This window comes from Phoca vitulina, unplaced genomic scaffold (genome assembly GCF_004348235.1).
Source record: "Phoca vitulina isolate PV1807 unplaced genomic scaffold, GSC_HSeal_1.0 scaffold1, whole genome shotgun sequence".
NCBI lineage: Eukaryota > Metazoa > Chordata > Mammalia > Carnivora > Phocidae > Phoca > Phoca vitulina.
This window is the reverse complement of record NW_022589704.1, coordinates 50,029,587-50,047,545: the sequence shown is the minus strand read 5'-3', so window position 1 is coordinate 50,047,545 and position 17,959 is coordinate 50,029,587. Positions and strand designations below refer to the sequence as shown.

Genomic DNA, 17,959 nt, shown 5'->3' with positions numbered 1-17,959 from the left:
GGAATCAGCTGATGAAAATATTTTCACTTCCAATAGCCATATACATATATGAACACACACACATACACATTCATATATACTTCCCACAAACTCGTGCCTGCTCTAATGTTAATTTTAAAACTTTGATAAATCAGGATTTTTAAAGTTTGTATATATTTCCACCATTAATTTTTACTTTCCATTTTAAAATGTAGGCTTACAATGTCTGTTTTCATGTGGAACAATATTGTAAGGTGAACTATTTTATATTAGCAGCCTTTGAGCTTTTACTTTATTTTCAAAATCTTACTTTTAACAAAATGTTGACCAATGGCTTTAAATATGCCTCCAGATTCTATGGGCCCATTTTTGGGGGGGCCTCTCCCGGATTAAAGTGGACATCACACACTTTTACACACACTATACCACCAGAGAATGGCTTTAGGGCTAAAAGAATCTTATAGGTATTTTATCCCAGGGATGATTTTAATAATACTTCAAGCTGAGATGTCATGGGGAGCTTAAAAAATTTATGAGTCATTTTTAGTGGTACACTATATGTCAAAATCGTAAGCTATTAGTAACAAGAGAATAACTTCACACAGATTTAAAAACTGGTAACTTAGTGTCACAACCACTTGCCTGCAAATGCCACCTTTTTTCTATTTTATTTTTTTAACTCCGCTTCCAGGCCTGCAGTCCCTTCCTTCCACGGCGTGGAATAGAGTTGCTGTGTTGGTACAGTGTCTTTTGTACCATCCCATGTGGGAACTTAGTAACCTTTGCACCGCCACAATTAGAAATAACAACGAGGTATGTATTCATTCAGTGAAAATTCTTAGCATTAATCGTTGGCCCAGGACTGGTAAAGTTATTAGACTGGTTCATATCTTGGTTCATTGTGTTTCCGCCTTGGTAAAATAAGCATGCAGCTAGGGTTCTCGTGCTTAAGGCTAGACACCAATTTATAGGGCAAAAGGCAACGGGGCAATTTAACTTTTAGTTAAGTGTTTTGCCATTAATTGGGCCACACATTCTTACAAGCACCGCTGCACACAGTTTGGTTCTGAGAAGATTTGTAAGCATTTTGTGTGTCTTTTGTTAGTTCCAGCGTACAGCTTAGCCTTCATTTAGCCGACTATAGTTATACAAGACTTTGCTTAATTGCTTTTCATGCGTAGTTGGAGGAAACAGCGGGCAGCCTTTAAGTGAAGTTTTTGTGTAAATGGTAGCTTAAAGGGCCTCCTTTCCTGTGTTTATTGTCGACAATTCAACTAGCATGCCAAAGGAGCTCCGGGCTGTCGAAGGCAGGGTCACCCAAACTGCACACGCAACTCATTTTCTCAGTATACAAAACAAGGGCAAACTTAGCTGCGACGCATTTGTCTCGTGGACTTACTGCAGAACACGATGGGGAGAGTCTAGCCAGTTTTCCCAAATTTAAGTTAATCGTCGGGAAAGTCACATGTGTAAGCTATTTTTTTTTCCATTAGTAGCTGATGAAAAGTTATCCATTTTCTCAACTCTTCAAGCTTTACCAAAAGCCATGCTTGGCAACAATATAATAAAGACTTCATATTCATTCAAGGTTTTCTTCTCCTTCAAAAGTGATCTTTTTTTAACCAAAGGCAGGCAAACAAAGTTAAGTATGGAATAAGGGTATTTTAGCGGTGATGCAGTCAACACTGGTATTTGGGTGGCCTCAGCACACCGCCTTGTTTAGCGGCTCATGGTCGTTCAAATGTAACTGGTAAGAGATAATCCGGTCCGTGTGAACAGCGATGCACAGGTAAGCTGATGGGGCTCGGAAGGCAGAGTGTGAGGAGCTCCTGGGGGGGGGGGGCGGAGGGGGGAACTCTGGCTCTGTAAGAAGGATCCAGGGGCAGTGCCCGCGCAGAAGCTCCGCGTCCCACTGGCACAGTCCTTCCCTGGAGCCGTCTAACGGCACCAGTTCCCCGAGTCGCCTGCTCGAGCTCAGAGGTCACCGGGACGTCTCCAGGAGCTGGGCCGGGAGATGCGCCACAGCGGCATGGATGGGTCTGTTGAGCAGCCCCTTGGCGTGTCCCGGCCGGAAGGAGGGAGGGGTCACTTTGTGGAGGTCACGCTCGGCACCGTGCACCTCCCACGTGTTAACACTTCTTAACGATTTAGGTTTGACTTTGGACATCGCTATTAGCTGATGACTCCAGAAAGTTTGCGTTGGAGGCAGATTTCACAAGCAAACAGCTTAGGGTGAGTTCGACCTGCCCTGTTTCCTTTACCTACCAAAAAGTTTACAAGGAGCAGAATTTGCAACTGCATTGCTCTTCTTTCCAGCGCTATCAGCAAGGTCTCTTCAATTGTTCCATTATAATCCTAGCACAGTCTTTGCCTCTTAGCCTACTTTTCTCTAAAATGTTTTTATCTTATCATTAATGTGTCCTTCTTTAGGGTTTAACACTCTAATGTCAAGCAACCGAAAAAGTATGATTTTCTCCTTGAAAGCACTCATGTCGGCTTGTCTCTTGTGCTTATTCCTTTCTGCTACCTTCCTCACGCCTATCTTTATTTTTTCTAGACTAGATTTTCATTCAAATACTCCTAAGCTTCAAAATAAGTATTTCAGGAATTAAATGTATGAGGGTAGTAGAGGACAGAAATCCTACAAAGATATGATACAAAAACTTCTAGGTCCCCAACTCTCATCAAAAACAGAGAAGAATCTCAAGAAAGGGGTCTGTAATAAGATAGAAACTCATTCATACAGAATCCGCTCGTGGAAAATTTCTTATGGAGTCGAATGTTGAGTTGACTCTGGCATTCTTCACATTTCATAGTTAACAGAGGTCATCCCTACAAATCTTACTTTGTAGCCTAATAATCTCCTTCCTGAATTCCAAAGTTACCTCAATACCTGTGTATTTTTTGAAAGCTGAACAAATGAAAGAATGAAATTATTTAAGAATAACACAACTTTCATTGCATTTGCAAGTACTGATTATGTATACTAATCTATATTCCATAAGGAAAAGGTAAGAATTTTTAAAGACCAGCCTAACTAATTACTTTGCCCTTCTAGTACAGTATCTCTGTCTCACAGCTCTTTGAAATTGTCTCTAATGTTACTGACACCATGTACAAATATGGTTTTGTCAGGATCCTAAACCCTCACGTTGTGTTTAATTATACTTGACATTTGGAACTTCTCAGCCAGATTAGCCAATATTCCTATTCCTTGCTTATTTGCAAAAATGTGTATTTAACTCTGGGAAAACATCGCCTAACTGAAACCTCCCAAAGTCAAGGTCCTAATCCCCAGGCAAACACAATGTTGGCCACAATCCACGTGTGCTTTAAAAGCCTGGTCTGTTCATTGATCGGAATGATTCACTGGTAGTCACATAATTGTTTCTCACAGGCCACTAAGAAATGTAAACTTACTCTGATAACAAAGTTAAAGTCTGATTTATTAAGACGGTGTACATATTTCACATACCCAATTCATTCCTGCACACTCGAGTGGGATTAAATAACGCCAAATCACGTCTAACTCCATAATCCTGCTTGTATATCACCTTCAAAGAGATGTCAACATTGACATATTTACACTTACAAATCCATACCCATTATAATAATAATAAATGCCTTTCGAGATATTCCTAATACAACTTCTTGTGATTATTGCAACCTTCTAGCTGTACTCCAGACTCCATCTTTTTATAAGAATCCTGTAGTTCCACATAAAGTAACTCTTCAACTGAGCATTTCTACTTAATCTTGTTTAGAAACTGTCCTGCCTCATTTAATTAAATTATGGAATGAAAACCCGCTAAAAAGAGCAGAAATAGGAACCTTACATAGTTTGGAAATATGCTATTTATCATATATATGTTGGTGACGCCTAAATTTGTACCTATAGCTTTCTTCTAAGTTCCAGACTATGTATCTTCCACCTATTCAGTATCTTCCTGTTGAGTAATAAGTATCTCAAACTTAATGCAACCAAATCAGAACTCTTATTTCCCCACGACCCATCCACCCAATTTTTCCCTCTTCCTAGGCCCTCCTCATCCTAGTAAGTAACACTACCATCCACCCAGTGGCTCAAGTCAGAATCCGCTCGTGGATTGTCACCTTTCACTCTTGTCTCTTTCCAGCTCTGTACGTCCAACCCATCAGGTAGTCCTATGACTCCAAAATCTGATGTGCATCTTAAGCCTGTCTACTTCCCTCCATAACCACCCTAATCCAAACCACCATATCTTTCACCTGGAATATTGCAACAGCCTCCTTTCTCTAAGCATGTCTCCAACCTCACATCAAACGTTCTTATAAAATCTGAGTCATCTTTGAAGATTTTATTTGTTTGTTGGGGCGCCTGGGTGGCTCAGTTGGATAAGAGACTGCCTTCGGCTCAGGTCATGATCCTGGAGTCCTGGGATCGAGTCCCGCATCAGGCTCCCTGCAGGGTCTGCTTCTCCCTCTGACCCTCCTCCCTCTCATGCTCTCTGTCTCTCATTCTCTCTCTCTCAAATAAATAAATAAAATCTTAAAAAAAAAAAAGAATTTATTTGTTTATTTATTTATTTTAGACAGAGCGAGAGCATGTGTGCGAGCAGGGGAAGGAGCAGAAGGATAGCAGGGGCAGGGGGAGAGGAGGAGAAAGAATCTCAAGCAGACTCTGTGCTATGCACAGAGCCCCACACAGGGCTCGATCTCACGACCCTGAGATCATGACCTGAGCTGAAACCAAGAGTTGGAGTTTAACCGACTTAGCCACCCAGGTGCCCCTGAATCATCTTTTTAAAAAACATAAATCTGATAATGTTATTCTCCTGCTTCAATCATGCTAGTGGTTTTACATATCACATTGACATAAACCAAACTACATAATATGGCCACCATGGCCCTCCATGTTTGCCCCTGCTAACATCTCCAACCTTATCTCCCACCTCTCTCCATTCCCCATTCTACTCCTTCCACAGGTCCTCCAGCTGGCAAGAATTTCCAGCTTCAGAATTTTCAAATGGTCCTGCAACCTACCTGGACCACTATCCCCACATCAATCATGGCAGGGTCCTTCTTATCCTGTTGGAATCAATTAAAATATTTCTTCCACAGAGAAATCTTCCCCAACCACCAAGCCTGAACTCAGACTTTTTGAGCCCTAAAATTTACACAATTTGGGGGAATCTTTTTTATGGAAAAATAATTTTTTAAAATCTTAAATTTGCAAACATCACAAAACACATGATCATGGGATGCCTCAGGAACTTGGAAGAGGCCAGGACAAGTGAAGGACACCAAAGCTTAGTCTCATCAGCTTCACGGAGATTCTACTTCGATGACTCCCCTTGTTCAGCAGGTAGTCACCTGCTCCCTGCCACCTCCCTCTCTACCTCCACCCCCAATATCATTGCATCTTATTTATCCTTCTTAGCACTTCTCACAGTGTGTCACTTGCCTTGTCTGCTTCCCGCATCACACTGTAAGTTACAGCAGGGCAGGCACCGTGCAAGGACGCAGCGTCTGCCACAGTAGCACTCAGTAAAAACTTGCCCTTGAATGAGGAAGTGTCCAAGTGTCCTTTAAGATAAACAACGCCAGATCAACGTAAAGAGCTCTTTTACAACTTAAGTTTGCATGTTATTAAAGCAGGCTTGTTTTCCTTCCCTGTCTAAGGAAAGAAGTTTACAGTATAGCACAATTCCTGGTGCAGAGAAAACAATTGTTATGTCCCTTCTATCTGCTCCAAGCCTCAGGAATTTTTAAGACCACAACCTAATTTCCTGAGACAAAAAAAAAGCAGTTGTCCAAGAGGTTGGTTCCCTGGGTCAAAATCACCATCCTCTGTGTTTTGGAGGCAGATCTCTGCTTCAACACGGCTTCTGACTGTTTGACACTAGACTAGGGCCAGGTATTAGCCTTCTCGGTGGAACTCCAGACATTTTCTAGGCTCAAACCTATCTTTGGACACATTTGTGCACCCACTGCCTCATTTATCCGTGTTTTGTTGCTGTTGTTGTTGTTGTTTAGTTGGTGGCCTCATCACACAAGACGTTTTCCCACTCTCCAGGCTATGGCTCTGAGAAGGGGATCAGGTCAAGAGTCTGTGGTTTGTCTCCAAAGACGGCTAACAGCTGAACCCAGGCATATTTGAAGCGAACACATTCCTTCCTGAGCTTGAAGGAGAACAGTGGGACTTGAAATGTTACCAAGACTTATTAAGAGAATATCCAGTCTAAGTCCAAAATACTTACAGATCTGGCTATGTAAATGTAAGGTATTGAACAAGTACTTTTAAAAAAGTATAACATTTATAATTGTCACTAAATATTTCATGTAATTTGACATTTTCTTGTGCTAAAACCTGTGGTGGAACTTGCCAATAGCAGGAATTATTATTAAATTCCAGAATTATCTACAAAAGGAGATCATTAAATGTCTTCCAGAATACTCTTTTTGAATGAGATAGATGATAGATAAGCCACTGTCTTACATAGATTATATTTGGGTTTTACCTGGACTAGATAAGAATTAGTGGGCTTGCTCTCAGGTCTAGAATGCTACAAGAATCATGTCTGCCTTCCACTGAAAATCCCTAAAAGTCCTCAAAAAAAAAAAAAAAAAAAAAAGAATAAACTGCACAAATCCAGAAAGGAATTCAAGGTTCTTTTGTATTTATACGAACAAACAGCAGTCCATTTGTTGAATGGCTCAGGATCTCTGTCATTTATTTATTTATGGCAGGTTCAACAGTCAGCTGGAGTGTATATTTTATGGTGAAATTAACCCGAGGTAGGTTAATTATGCCGGCAATTGAACCTCATTCCTATACCTTGCAGATTGAACCTTAGTATGACCATATTCGACTCTAAGCTACAGTGTTTCAAACACAAACTTCTGACTGGGAGCAGTTTCAGAATCAATTTACGTTCAAATAAAAAGGGACTCCAGTGAGAGGCACATTAAGATGTTTAAATTATGGGGCATGTGGGATTCATCAGGCAGGGAAAGCAGTTGTAAATCAAGCTTATGGTGAATGGGTTAAACACACAACAGAGTTTTTAATGCATGGGCAACACTTCCTAGTATCTTTTTTTTTTTCTTTTTCCTTTCCTTTCCTTTCCTTTCTTTCTTTCTTTTTTTATTTTTAGCAACTTAAATGGAAATGTTAAGGAAACAGCAAAGAGTAAATAACATTTTTTAAAATGACAACTACAAACCATATTTATAGTTTTTCATTACTATAGGCATGCCAGCTTTAAAAAGAGGGGATAATTAGCAGTCGGAACACATTTCAATACACCAAACTAGAATGAATGGGAGGGGAGGTGAGAGAGAAATGAGACCAGCAGTTTGAGGGACTTTTAAAAGAATTACTTTTGTTCTTATTTCTTTTGTAGGTTCTACCATCTTGTATTATGTATGGATTTTCCCTGCTGGATTGTCCTAAAGAATGCGCCTTTGCAGGAAAACAACAAAATATTACTGGGTGGTCAAATGAGTCCTGTGAATAATTGCTTAAAGGGGGCAACTTACATCTCCCTTTCCTGGCTTCTTTCACTCCCTTATTCCCTAGGCCAGGTACCACGTATTCTCCTGCAACTTCTAAGGCCTCTTTCAGCCGTAGTTATGTAATTGATATATTTGATATATTTCCCAAGCCCTTGCATTTTATTCCTGAAGAGAACAATGTTCTACCCGATAGATTCATGCTCTAATGGCAAAATGCTAGGCAAAGTCCTATTTAAGCACAAGCCTAACCTTTCTCAGTAGTTAATTCTCTATGCCACCAAAACTATTTCATTAAGTCTAAAAAATGATAAAATCTTTCAAACTAGTTAGTGAACATTTGATTAGATGACCCACAAAGTAGGCAAACTACAGCCCAAAGACCAAATCCAGCCTACCTCCTGTTTTTGTAAATAAAGTTTTATTGGAACACCGCCATGTTCATTCATGTATGTATTGTCAACGCCTGCTGGTAAGCCTCAAGGGCAGAGCTTGCAGCAGAGGCTCTATGGCCCACAAAGCCTTAAGTATTTACTATGCAACCCTGTACAGAAAGGCGTGCCAATCCCCGGAATCAGGTTGTTTCCTTTTTCAGCTGGCTGATAGGTTCTCTTCTATTTTTCCAATATGTACTGGTCCAAGTCCTTAGGAGTTATCCTTATTTCCCAAATTTCAGTTAAAGCCACCTCTGTTTTGAGAACCCTCAGTGTGTAGCCTGGAATGCAGAACCTGCTCTTTTGAAACATAAACACTTCGTCTCGATATAATTTTAGTACTTCTGGAACTCTCTAGGAAATGAAAAACACCAAGAAGCTCCTCTGACAAAATTCAGCTCACATTGAGAACACATATCTTTGCAAGAGATGTCTTCTTGCTCACCTAAACAATGAACAATAACCGTTCTTGGGGACCAAGATTTTACCAATAACATTAAGAAAAACATTGGTTTACTTGTTTTGTTCCTCTATGTGAAATAATCTATTATTTACAATGAATAACAGTAAAGCATAAAAACCAACTTCCAAAGCTGGAAGATTAAGTGAATCAATCTGGAAGTTGGCATCTCCATAGAGATAACCAACATAAAGATGTTAAGCTTCCCATTAGTTTACCATCCTCTGTATTTAAAAGTGATTAGAGAAGCATCTTGGTTTTTTTATTTCCAAAATAAATCATATTTGGAAGAAAACAAATATTTATCAGTTATAGAAGTATTTGTAGAATTGAGTATTATGTGGTTTTTCCAGAATCATATCTTTCTTAATTGAATGAGTGTTCATCTTGTCTCCTGACCATGCTACTGTCTAAGCACATCTGCTTAGGAAGAAGAAGAAAAGAAAGAGGATTTCATTCTTCAATTTGCGAATGAATGAAGGGAATTTTTTGAGTTTGGCATCTTAAAGATGGTGGAGCGAGAGCAGGGCAGGGTGTAAGATCTCTTGGAAGCCACTTTTTCTTCTCAGCTGGTTAAGCACTCAGTAGAGCCCTGTTTGAGAACTGTGGACCTTACAGAGAGAATTCAAGAGTAAAATGTGGAATAATTCTGATATTTATTAAACACTTACCATGCTCCAGGCACTGCTCAACAGGCTCTGCCCAGCTCCACTCACCTGATCTTAGAACTTGGAGAGCAGGCTAAATAGCCAGTAAGTTGCAAAGCAAGAATTTGGATCCAGGTGCCCTAACTTCAAAGCTCTTTTCAAGGTGTGATAAGGGGGCCATTTTGAATGATCGAATGTTTCTAAGGAAGGAGTGCTGGCACCTCTAGTTTCAGACCATTGGTATTGGGTATATAAGAGAAGCTAAAGACTGCCTGAACTAGTAACTTGAAAGAAATTCAGATGAGCTTCATGGATATTGATCAATGGGCTTAAAGAATGTCAATCTCTTCTGTTTATTTCATGCTTGATTTTCTAGCAATTCTGCATATACTTCCTACAGGCCTGTATTTCATTTAATGAGCAGAGCAATTCGAGAAGCAGAATAGGGGAGAATGAACAAGAGGAAAGAGATAAATATGCACAGACAGAACAATGCAATCTCTGTGGGTATAATATTTCTGAGCTCCATGCTTCTTTTTAAAGCTGTGATATATACTTAAATTATAAGTCACAGGGAAAGAGTTCTGCAGTAGAGATTTTGTTTATATCCATCTATTCTTTTGTCCAGTTAAGTCATAAGTATTTACCTCAAATTCTCTTCTTAATACTATATAGGGATCCTATCTCAGAGAAGCCCTGATTCCCCCAACACCAGAGTCACCAAAATAATGTAGAAATAAAATTAGACTGAACCACATCAACGTTATTAGATTTATTTGCCATCCAGTATAGACAAGAAATACTTTGTTCTCTGTTTCACAGACTATTTACCATCTCAGAGCTATCCTAAGCTTCATGTGTCACCCCAACCTACCCTTGCTGATGCCCCAAATTTTCCTAAGACCCAACACTACAAGCCCATTCAATCCCATTTCATGATGTTAAGTGTGTGCGGAGGGGTGCTGTTTGGAAGGGCAGCCCCAGCACCGCTATGCTACCAAGAGCTGTCATTCCCCTCCACAGCTTGAGATTAGTGGGAAGTTCTTTTCTACATTTGCTTTCATTTATGATTTAGCCTCCACAGTCCACATATCCTTTCCTTTTGGACTGGACAAGCTTCCCTGAGCACGTCTTTTCCTTCTTTATAGCTCCTCGTGTTCTCAACACCCGCCATTCAAAGTAGAAACAACAAATAACAGTTGCACTTTATCCACCCCCCCCCAAAAAAACCAGCTTTAGTTGTCTTTCAACTGTTGAATCCCTGTCATAATAAAAATGTTTAATGAAAGAAAAACAGGAAGAATTAGGTTTTCTTTCTTGGCTGTGGAAGACGCTGGTGGTAGGAAGATCTGAGAATGAGAAACAAGACTTTCCAGTGGGAAGTAGCCAATCTGGTTTTATTTGTGGTAACCAGTCAACAATCAACTTTGAATTTCAACTTTCTTCCTGACCTTGTTAAATACTATTAACTCCACACTTCTCTCCAAATTCAAGGGAAAACGGAAACTTAGAGGGAAAATACCATTTTTTTTCTACTGAGAATCACGTATCTCTAAACTATTAATGCCAAAACAAACCAAACTATTAATACCAAAAGAATCACTTTAATTGTTCATTTACCTGCTCATCCTCTATAAGAATCATTCCATTGAAACTTTAATTTTGTAGGCAAGGAAAACTGAAAAGCAAAAACGACAGTACTTGGGATCAGAATTGGAACTATATTATATATGATTTCTGGCATGCAGTCGGGAGACCTCAGTTTAAGAAAAAACATTAGTAGCCTACTCCATGCCTGACCCTATGCTTTTTTACAATGTCAGGATGCACTGATCTTTTTATCAGCATTTGCAATAGTGGAAAACATATAACTTGGGAAATAAAAATAAGAGAGTCTGAGGCCCAGCTCTGCTACTTACAAAACTCTGAGTTCTAAGGCCTTGATTTCTGCATTTGTAAAGTGGAAATAATCCTTACTTCACAGACTTTCAAGGATTACATGAGGTAATACAATACAGGTGTTTTCTATAAAGCTCTAGCCACCGTTAGATATTATCACCCGAAGAGATAACTAAAGAAAGGTCTGACTATATCATTTTTTCTTATTAATACAGCTGGGAACCATATTAAAAAATTCTATCAGTTGGATTTCCGGAACAGTATTAGAAATCTCTGCTCTATCTCATTTTTACCATCTTCTTGAATGCTTATATTTTTTAAATATTAAAGCTTACAGTCTGAATAAACACCAATCTTGAAATACTTGTCATTTTACTTGTTGAAAAAATAATAGCAAGTAATTTCTTACAGAAGGCAATAAGTAGTGGTATTTACTCAGTGATTGTAATTTTTGTATTTGCCTTCTTAATACAGAACAGATGTGGAAAGCCACGGATTTGTCCCACCCCACCCCCAAATGCTCAGTGCAACATATGGAACCGAATCAGATTACACCCTATATGTGACACAGTAAATACTCACATATCTGTGAAGAGAATCCAAATTTGCTGTTATTTTAATTTGTGCTAGTCTATTCAGCACACACCTAATATTTTGGTGGTGTTACTTGGCTGGGGAAATTAAAATCCTGAAGGTGAACAAAATTTTTCAAAGAAATTTTAAATTAACTCTGTAAGTCTCAAGGTTACCAACAAGGGTGCATATATATTAAATTTTTAGTGGCTTTGAAAGTTAGTACCTGTCAGAAAAGCCTGTACAGAGGCACTAATAAGATGCATTTGTATTATGGCAATTGCAGAGTAGAAATGATTTTGCAGTCTGATTAGAAACACGACCATCATGATGAAAATCATGTTATCTCCCAAAAGAGGCCTGCACATAATTTATTAATGAAGATATTGCAACTATCAAACTGAAATACCAAAAGCAGTTTATTCATGGACCTCGTGCCATTGGAAACTTTAACTGACAGAACCCCACACAGATAAGCAAAATTAAGCCTTGCCTGTAGAGACCACTAAAGGGAAGGTGGCAAAGATCACAGCTCAATCCAAAAATGGAGCGCTCTTTTGTTTATAATTGTATGTGTTCTGAGCATAAACTGTGTCACATCTCTACACAGAAACTAAATGCTACCACCTGACCACCGCTACCTCCCAGCCCTGAAAAAATACTGCATGGGCTGGACCCATCTGGGTCTTTCATCGTACATCAAAATATTTCATCACTTAAGACTCCTCTTACTATTGGGGGTGGGGCACCTGGGAGGCTCAGTTGGTTAAGCGACCGACTCTTGATTTTGGCTCAGGTCGTGATCTCAGGGGCGTGAGATCGATCCCCGTGTCCAGGTCTGCACTGGGCCTGGAGCCTGCTTAAGATTCTCTCTCTCCCTCTCCCTTTGCCCCTTCCCCATTCTCACTCTCTCGCTCTCTCAAAAAATGTCTTCTTTACTATGCTTTGGAAGAGATGATGACATTTTGTGGATTTGAGAAACCGATTCTTTTCAATCTCCTATGGTCCATTCTTGCCCTTCTGCCCATAGTGAACATGAAAAACGCATGAGAGAAACAGGACAATGAAGAAGCACAACTTTCCAGTCTTCAATCCTTGAAGCTCAAGTTGAGGCATCAACATCATGATGAGAGATCCCAAGGTGCAGTTCTTCCCTTGTACCACTTCACAACTACCCTGTGACACCCAAACTCACCTTTTTAAGGCTATGACAGCAGCATCTAAAAAGAGATGCACCTGCTCTAGCCATTTGAGAATAAAGCCCAAAGGGCATGTGGCCAAATTATCCAATAACAACCATTGGGCAGCTCAAAAGAGCATGCAGTCTTCACGGAGGCAAAGGTGGGAACTCTTCTGGAATTCCAGAAACCGTAAGGGCTTGGGCATCAGCTGGAAAGTCAGGATGTTCTTTTACCTTCAGAAGGGAGAATTTAGAGGAATTATTTACTACTGGGGAAATGTTTGTTCCAGAATGAATTTCATTCTGGCACGATTGCCCTTGTAGAAGGAAGCACAGCACCATTTTGCTTCATAAATGTTTTATTTTCAGCATACCATAGCTTAGAAATTTGATTCTGCTCATATCAAATATGTAAATTGAAGAGAAGAACCCCTCTGGAGGAAGGAAGGAAGGAAAAGTATCCGTTGTTCCCCAAGGTCCCTGGGGATACTGCAGCTTGGCTAGTGAGATTGTGCATTTGGTTCAAAAGTCAGAAAAACCTCTCTCCTGACAACCAGAATTCCTTTTATTAGGCATATTTTACTGAGCATTAAACAGCATAAATCCAAATGATAAAGTACAGGCCTGTAATTCAGTACAGCTTGGGTGTGAGTGCACACACACACACACACGCACACCCTCACACATTTTACCATCCTGCAAACTACAGCAATTTATAGAGCTATGTATCTTTTAAAAATAACACCCCGGTGCACATGCATACATACTTTCTTTCCCTGGTCAATGCAGCAAGTCAAGATTTATTTTAAAAGATGGGGAAAAAAAGACTTACACCAATGGGTTTATTTAAAGGGAAGCAAATTTAACAGAGCCACACTGATAACAGCAGATGTCTAGTTATAATTCACTTCCCTAATGCTGATTAATATATTCATAAACAAATCAAATGTATTGCCCAAAGAAAAATGCTACTGTTTACACCCCAACAGCCACTGGTTTCAGTGGTGCTTCTCAATCAGGCGAAATGTTCTTTCCCCAGCTCCTACCATTATTTATTTTGCTTCCTGCCAATCTTGCAAATAATTAATCTTGTGTGTCGTTTCCTCATAAATGCTTCCTGGTGCTTGATTGCTTTGCCTGTGTGGCATTTGATTTCAAACTGCCATTTTACCTTTATAAACATTCAGAACTTTTAAGCATGAAGAGAATGCCCAAAAGGCATGTGAAAATGAGGCAATGGTAATTAGATGAGCAGACTATGTTTTACGGCATATCTAGCTTTCTGTGGATACCAGAAAGCTCTCTTTGCATCCAATATTGCATTCCCAATCTGGGTGCAGAACAGCAAATTAACATTTACTCCAGCAAAGAGGCCCTGGTATCAACATGTTTAATTTATTACTATTGCAAAGAACAGTTTTCCCAGGATTAGTGAAACAGAATGCATATATTTAAGGATCTGCCCTCAGACCACAAAAAAAGGAGGTGGGGGGAGGGAAGAGAAAAACAGAAAACAAGAGAGAAAATAGAAGTAATATCAGTTACCACATGATTTTTGTGGTAAAAAATAGAATATGGCGTGCAATAGTGCAATTTTCCTTTGCTGGTCCAGCAACGCAAGTCTTAATAGGAAGTCCACTGATGTTCTTTCTGCATTTCAGGATTTAGTTGCGTGCTTGCCGGGGGCTGGAGTTCCGGCCAGACTTCTGACTCTGAGTGGAATCGCTATGGCTAGAATCACTTTTATTCAGTCCAAGATGACGGAGCTTCATATCCCAGCGCTGTGAAATTTAAAACAGAAAATGGTCGCATGCGCATATCGCCAGGGTCATCATTTCTATTATTCTAACAACTTAGTGAGACCGCAAAGTCAGATCTCAAAAGCATTTTCCAAAAGTAAAACATTTTGTTATCCTGTGATGCTATATGGACATAATTCTCTGATCATAAAAAAAGTATAAAATTTTGTCATCAGATGATGTTTATATGGACATAATTCTGATCATAAAAAGCACAACAGTGGCCACCTAGAATATGTCTGTCATGTTTTCATAACAAACCTTAAACTTAAAATTTCCATGTCTAATGGTGACACAAATATCTACCCAAATCTGTGGGTATTTCTGGAGGTAACATACACAGTCTGGCACGCCCCTGGTGATCAACAAATGGAAGATTTACACACAGAATTCAAAGGGCTATTTTTCATCTTCTTCTCTGACGACACATCAGAACACAGCCTTTTAAAACATATGTGATTTAAGCAGTGAAAAAAAATGGAAATTTGGGGGGCAAATAGGATCTCTTAAAAATATATTTCCAAGTAATCTCTACCAAGTGCAACAATCACAACAGACAAGGTTCTGCACTCAAAGTTGGACAAAGCAGACATTACCAATGTTTCTAATAACCACAATCAAGTTCACTAATATTTCATATTAACAATGCCAAGAGTGTCTACATGTAAAATAATAAATTAAAAGGAAGTTCTATCTCAGGTATTATAGGTAGTGAATAAGGACTACAGCAGTACTTCTCAAATTTCAATAAAGATAGAAATAACCTGGAGATACTGTTAAAATTGCAGATTCTCATTCAGTAGGTCTGGGATGGGGCCCAAGATTTTCATACTTAGTAAGCTTCCCTGTGATGCCAGTGTTGCTGGTCCAGAGACCACACTTCGAGCAGCAAGGAACTAAGGTCAGATGGCCCAAGTTCAAATTCTAATTCCATCAGTTACTGTGCAAAGTTTCTTGAACTTATTAAACCTCATTTTCATCATTAACACATTGGAATTAATAATAGAACATACTTACAAGACTGTTCTGAAGATAAATAAAAATACATAAAGGGCTTAGTACATAATAAATTATCATGTTTCTATTACTGCAAATAATTCTTCATTTTAGCATACTTTACTCCACAATCTTACTGTTTTTCCTATTACAAAATAGTCTGATTCTCCGCTGCCCAAGGCAGACCAAATATTTTGATTTGAACAACCTGCTGTCTCAAGAGACTTAGGTGAGCAACCATTTGTATGGCAAAACCGTAAGAAGGTCTTTATTTAATTCTTATTCTATTCACTGAGCAAAAAGAAAAAAAATCAGCTGAAAAGGGCAATTCTCATTTGAAAAACAAAACAAAACAAAACTGGTATCCTCCATAAAACTCTTTTTTACATCCTCAAATTGACTGGAAAACTAAAGTAAGAACCTCAATAATTCTAGCCTAAAGAGATTTTCTATCCAAGATCTTTAGCCATGAGTATCTGCATATGAATTAAAAATTGTTCACGTTATTGGTTTAATTCTTCCCTTTAGCATGTTTAAATCCAGACTGAGAATATAAAAGATTTCACAGTAACTCTGTGAGTCTCCTGTAGAAAGCAATGGAAAATATGTTTGCCTAAGAAATAGGATAAACAAGCTGTGTGTCCTGGGTCTTTACATGATGGTCATTGTTTTGGTACCAAAAGAGAAGCAGCAAGCCTCGTTACATGCTTTGCAGCAGGGATGTTGAAAGCTCTTCCAACTGGTACAGGAATTTAGGACAAATTCCTGTTCTGCATTAGCAAGCAGAAAACCAAATTAAAAGGACAGTAAGAGATTCCAATTTCCTGAAGAAGAGACACTCTTTAATAAACACCAAAGTAATTGAAAAGAGATACAAATGGAGAATTCCCACAAGTCTGAACTTGAAATACATCTCACTTTTGACAAATATACTGGGGGAAAAAAGAACTTACCAAAGGGTAGTTTCTCCCTGCAAAATAATGCCCTTTACATTTTTGTAGGTCACTTAAACTCAAATGTGTCTGCTCTGTCAAGTGCCAGATGTAGAAGATAAACTGCCCAGGGGTATTTAACTTACCCTGTAAATGTTTCCCAAGCCTTCAAACTCACAGAAGGAAGGGGATGTATTATGTTTGGTACAATTCCCACTCTTTCTTTCTCCCTCCCTGCCCACTACACACACACACACCTTTTTCAATTCTATGCATACATTCCTTTCTTTGAAACAGATTTGTTTAGTATAGTAAGAAGAAATGAAACCTTCTAACTTTCTATAATAAGGTCATTTATTGTGCTTTTTGAAAATGCAACATTTCCAGAATCTAAGAATCATTGGCTTAAAAATAAAGCTCCATTACTGCTCTAAAGGACCTGATTCGGTCAGATCTCTTACCTACAGATGAATGTGGCTTCATCTTGTACAGAGGAATTGGTGTCTCTGAATTGGGACATTGGTAGTTTTCTGCCCATCATTTATTCTCCCCTTCTTCTTTGACTCACAGAACTACAATTAGTTCAAGGAAGCAACATGTCCAGCTAAAAAACTATATTTGTCAGCTTCTCTTACAGCTAGGGATGGATGGGAGACTAAAACCTACATGTAAATTGCCAGATGAGGCACTTGGAAAGCCCTTTTCTTTTTAAAGATTTTTATTTATTTTTGACAGAGAGCACGCACAAACAGGGGAAGCAGTAGGCAGGGGGAGAGGGAGAAGCAGGCTTCCCGTGGAGCAGGGAGCCCGATGTGGGGCTCGATCCCAGGACCCTGGGATCATGACCTGAGCCGAAGGCAGACGCTTAACCATCTAAGCCACCCAGGCGCCCCTTGGAAAGCCCTTTTTACCTCCCTTTCTTTCTCCCTGAAATATAGGTGTGATGCTGGAGGTAGGCAGCCATCTTGTGACCTCCAGGTGAACATGAGCACTGAAGCAGTACCCTTAAAAATGGCAGAACAGGAAGCTAGGAGGATCCTGGAGCCCTAATGATAATGTGGAGCCACCCAACCAGGACTGGACTAACCACAGCCAGATTTCTCATTGTGTGAAGTGAGGCAACTATGGCTAAATCTCTGATGCACTTACAGAGAATTCACTCCTTAAATTAAATTGACATTAAAAACAATCTCCGTCCTTAGAATTTGAGACACAGACACAGACAGTCAGACAGACACACACATCTCAGGTTTCAGTATTTCTCATGCCCTTAAGGGCAACTCTTTGTTTAAATGACAAATGGCTGGTTTCCTACTTTTATTTTTATGTATCACTTTGAACATAAAATACAGGCTTACCTTAACTTTTTTACCAAGTCGATCCTTCCATTTCTCAGCAATAGAACCTTCCACCAACAGTAATCTGTATTTTTTAAAGAAGCAACCATTTTTGAAAAATTAAAATATATTACTGAAAAAACACAAGGAATCGTTGTCAAGAAAGATTTACTATTTACTCTAGACTAGCACAGCCAAGTTTTAGAACAGTAATTCTTAATAACTGGGG

At 39.3% G+C, this 17,959-nt stretch overlaps 1 protein-coding gene across 2 annotated transcripts in view; it reads right to left on the bottom strand.

Moving 5' to 3' along the window:
• Nucleotides 1-12,991: 12,991 nt before the first annotated feature.
• The window catches only part of FRZB (frizzled related protein), a 33,484-nt gene continuing 28,516 nt past the window's right edge, over nucleotides 12,992-17,959 (bottom strand). For both annotated transcript variants that reach the window (XM_032406819.1, XM_032406810.1), the window contains 2 exons: nucleotides 17,752-17,815; nucleotides 12,992-14,447 (listed from right to left, as the gene is read on the bottom strand). In XM_032406819.1, the coding sequence (XP_032262710.1) occupies nucleotides 14,331-14,447; nucleotides 17,752-17,815 (181 nt within the window). In that variant the 3' untranslated portion in view covers nucleotides 12,992-14,330. The remainder of the gene's footprint in view (nucleotides 14,448-17,751; nucleotides 17,816-17,959) is intronic.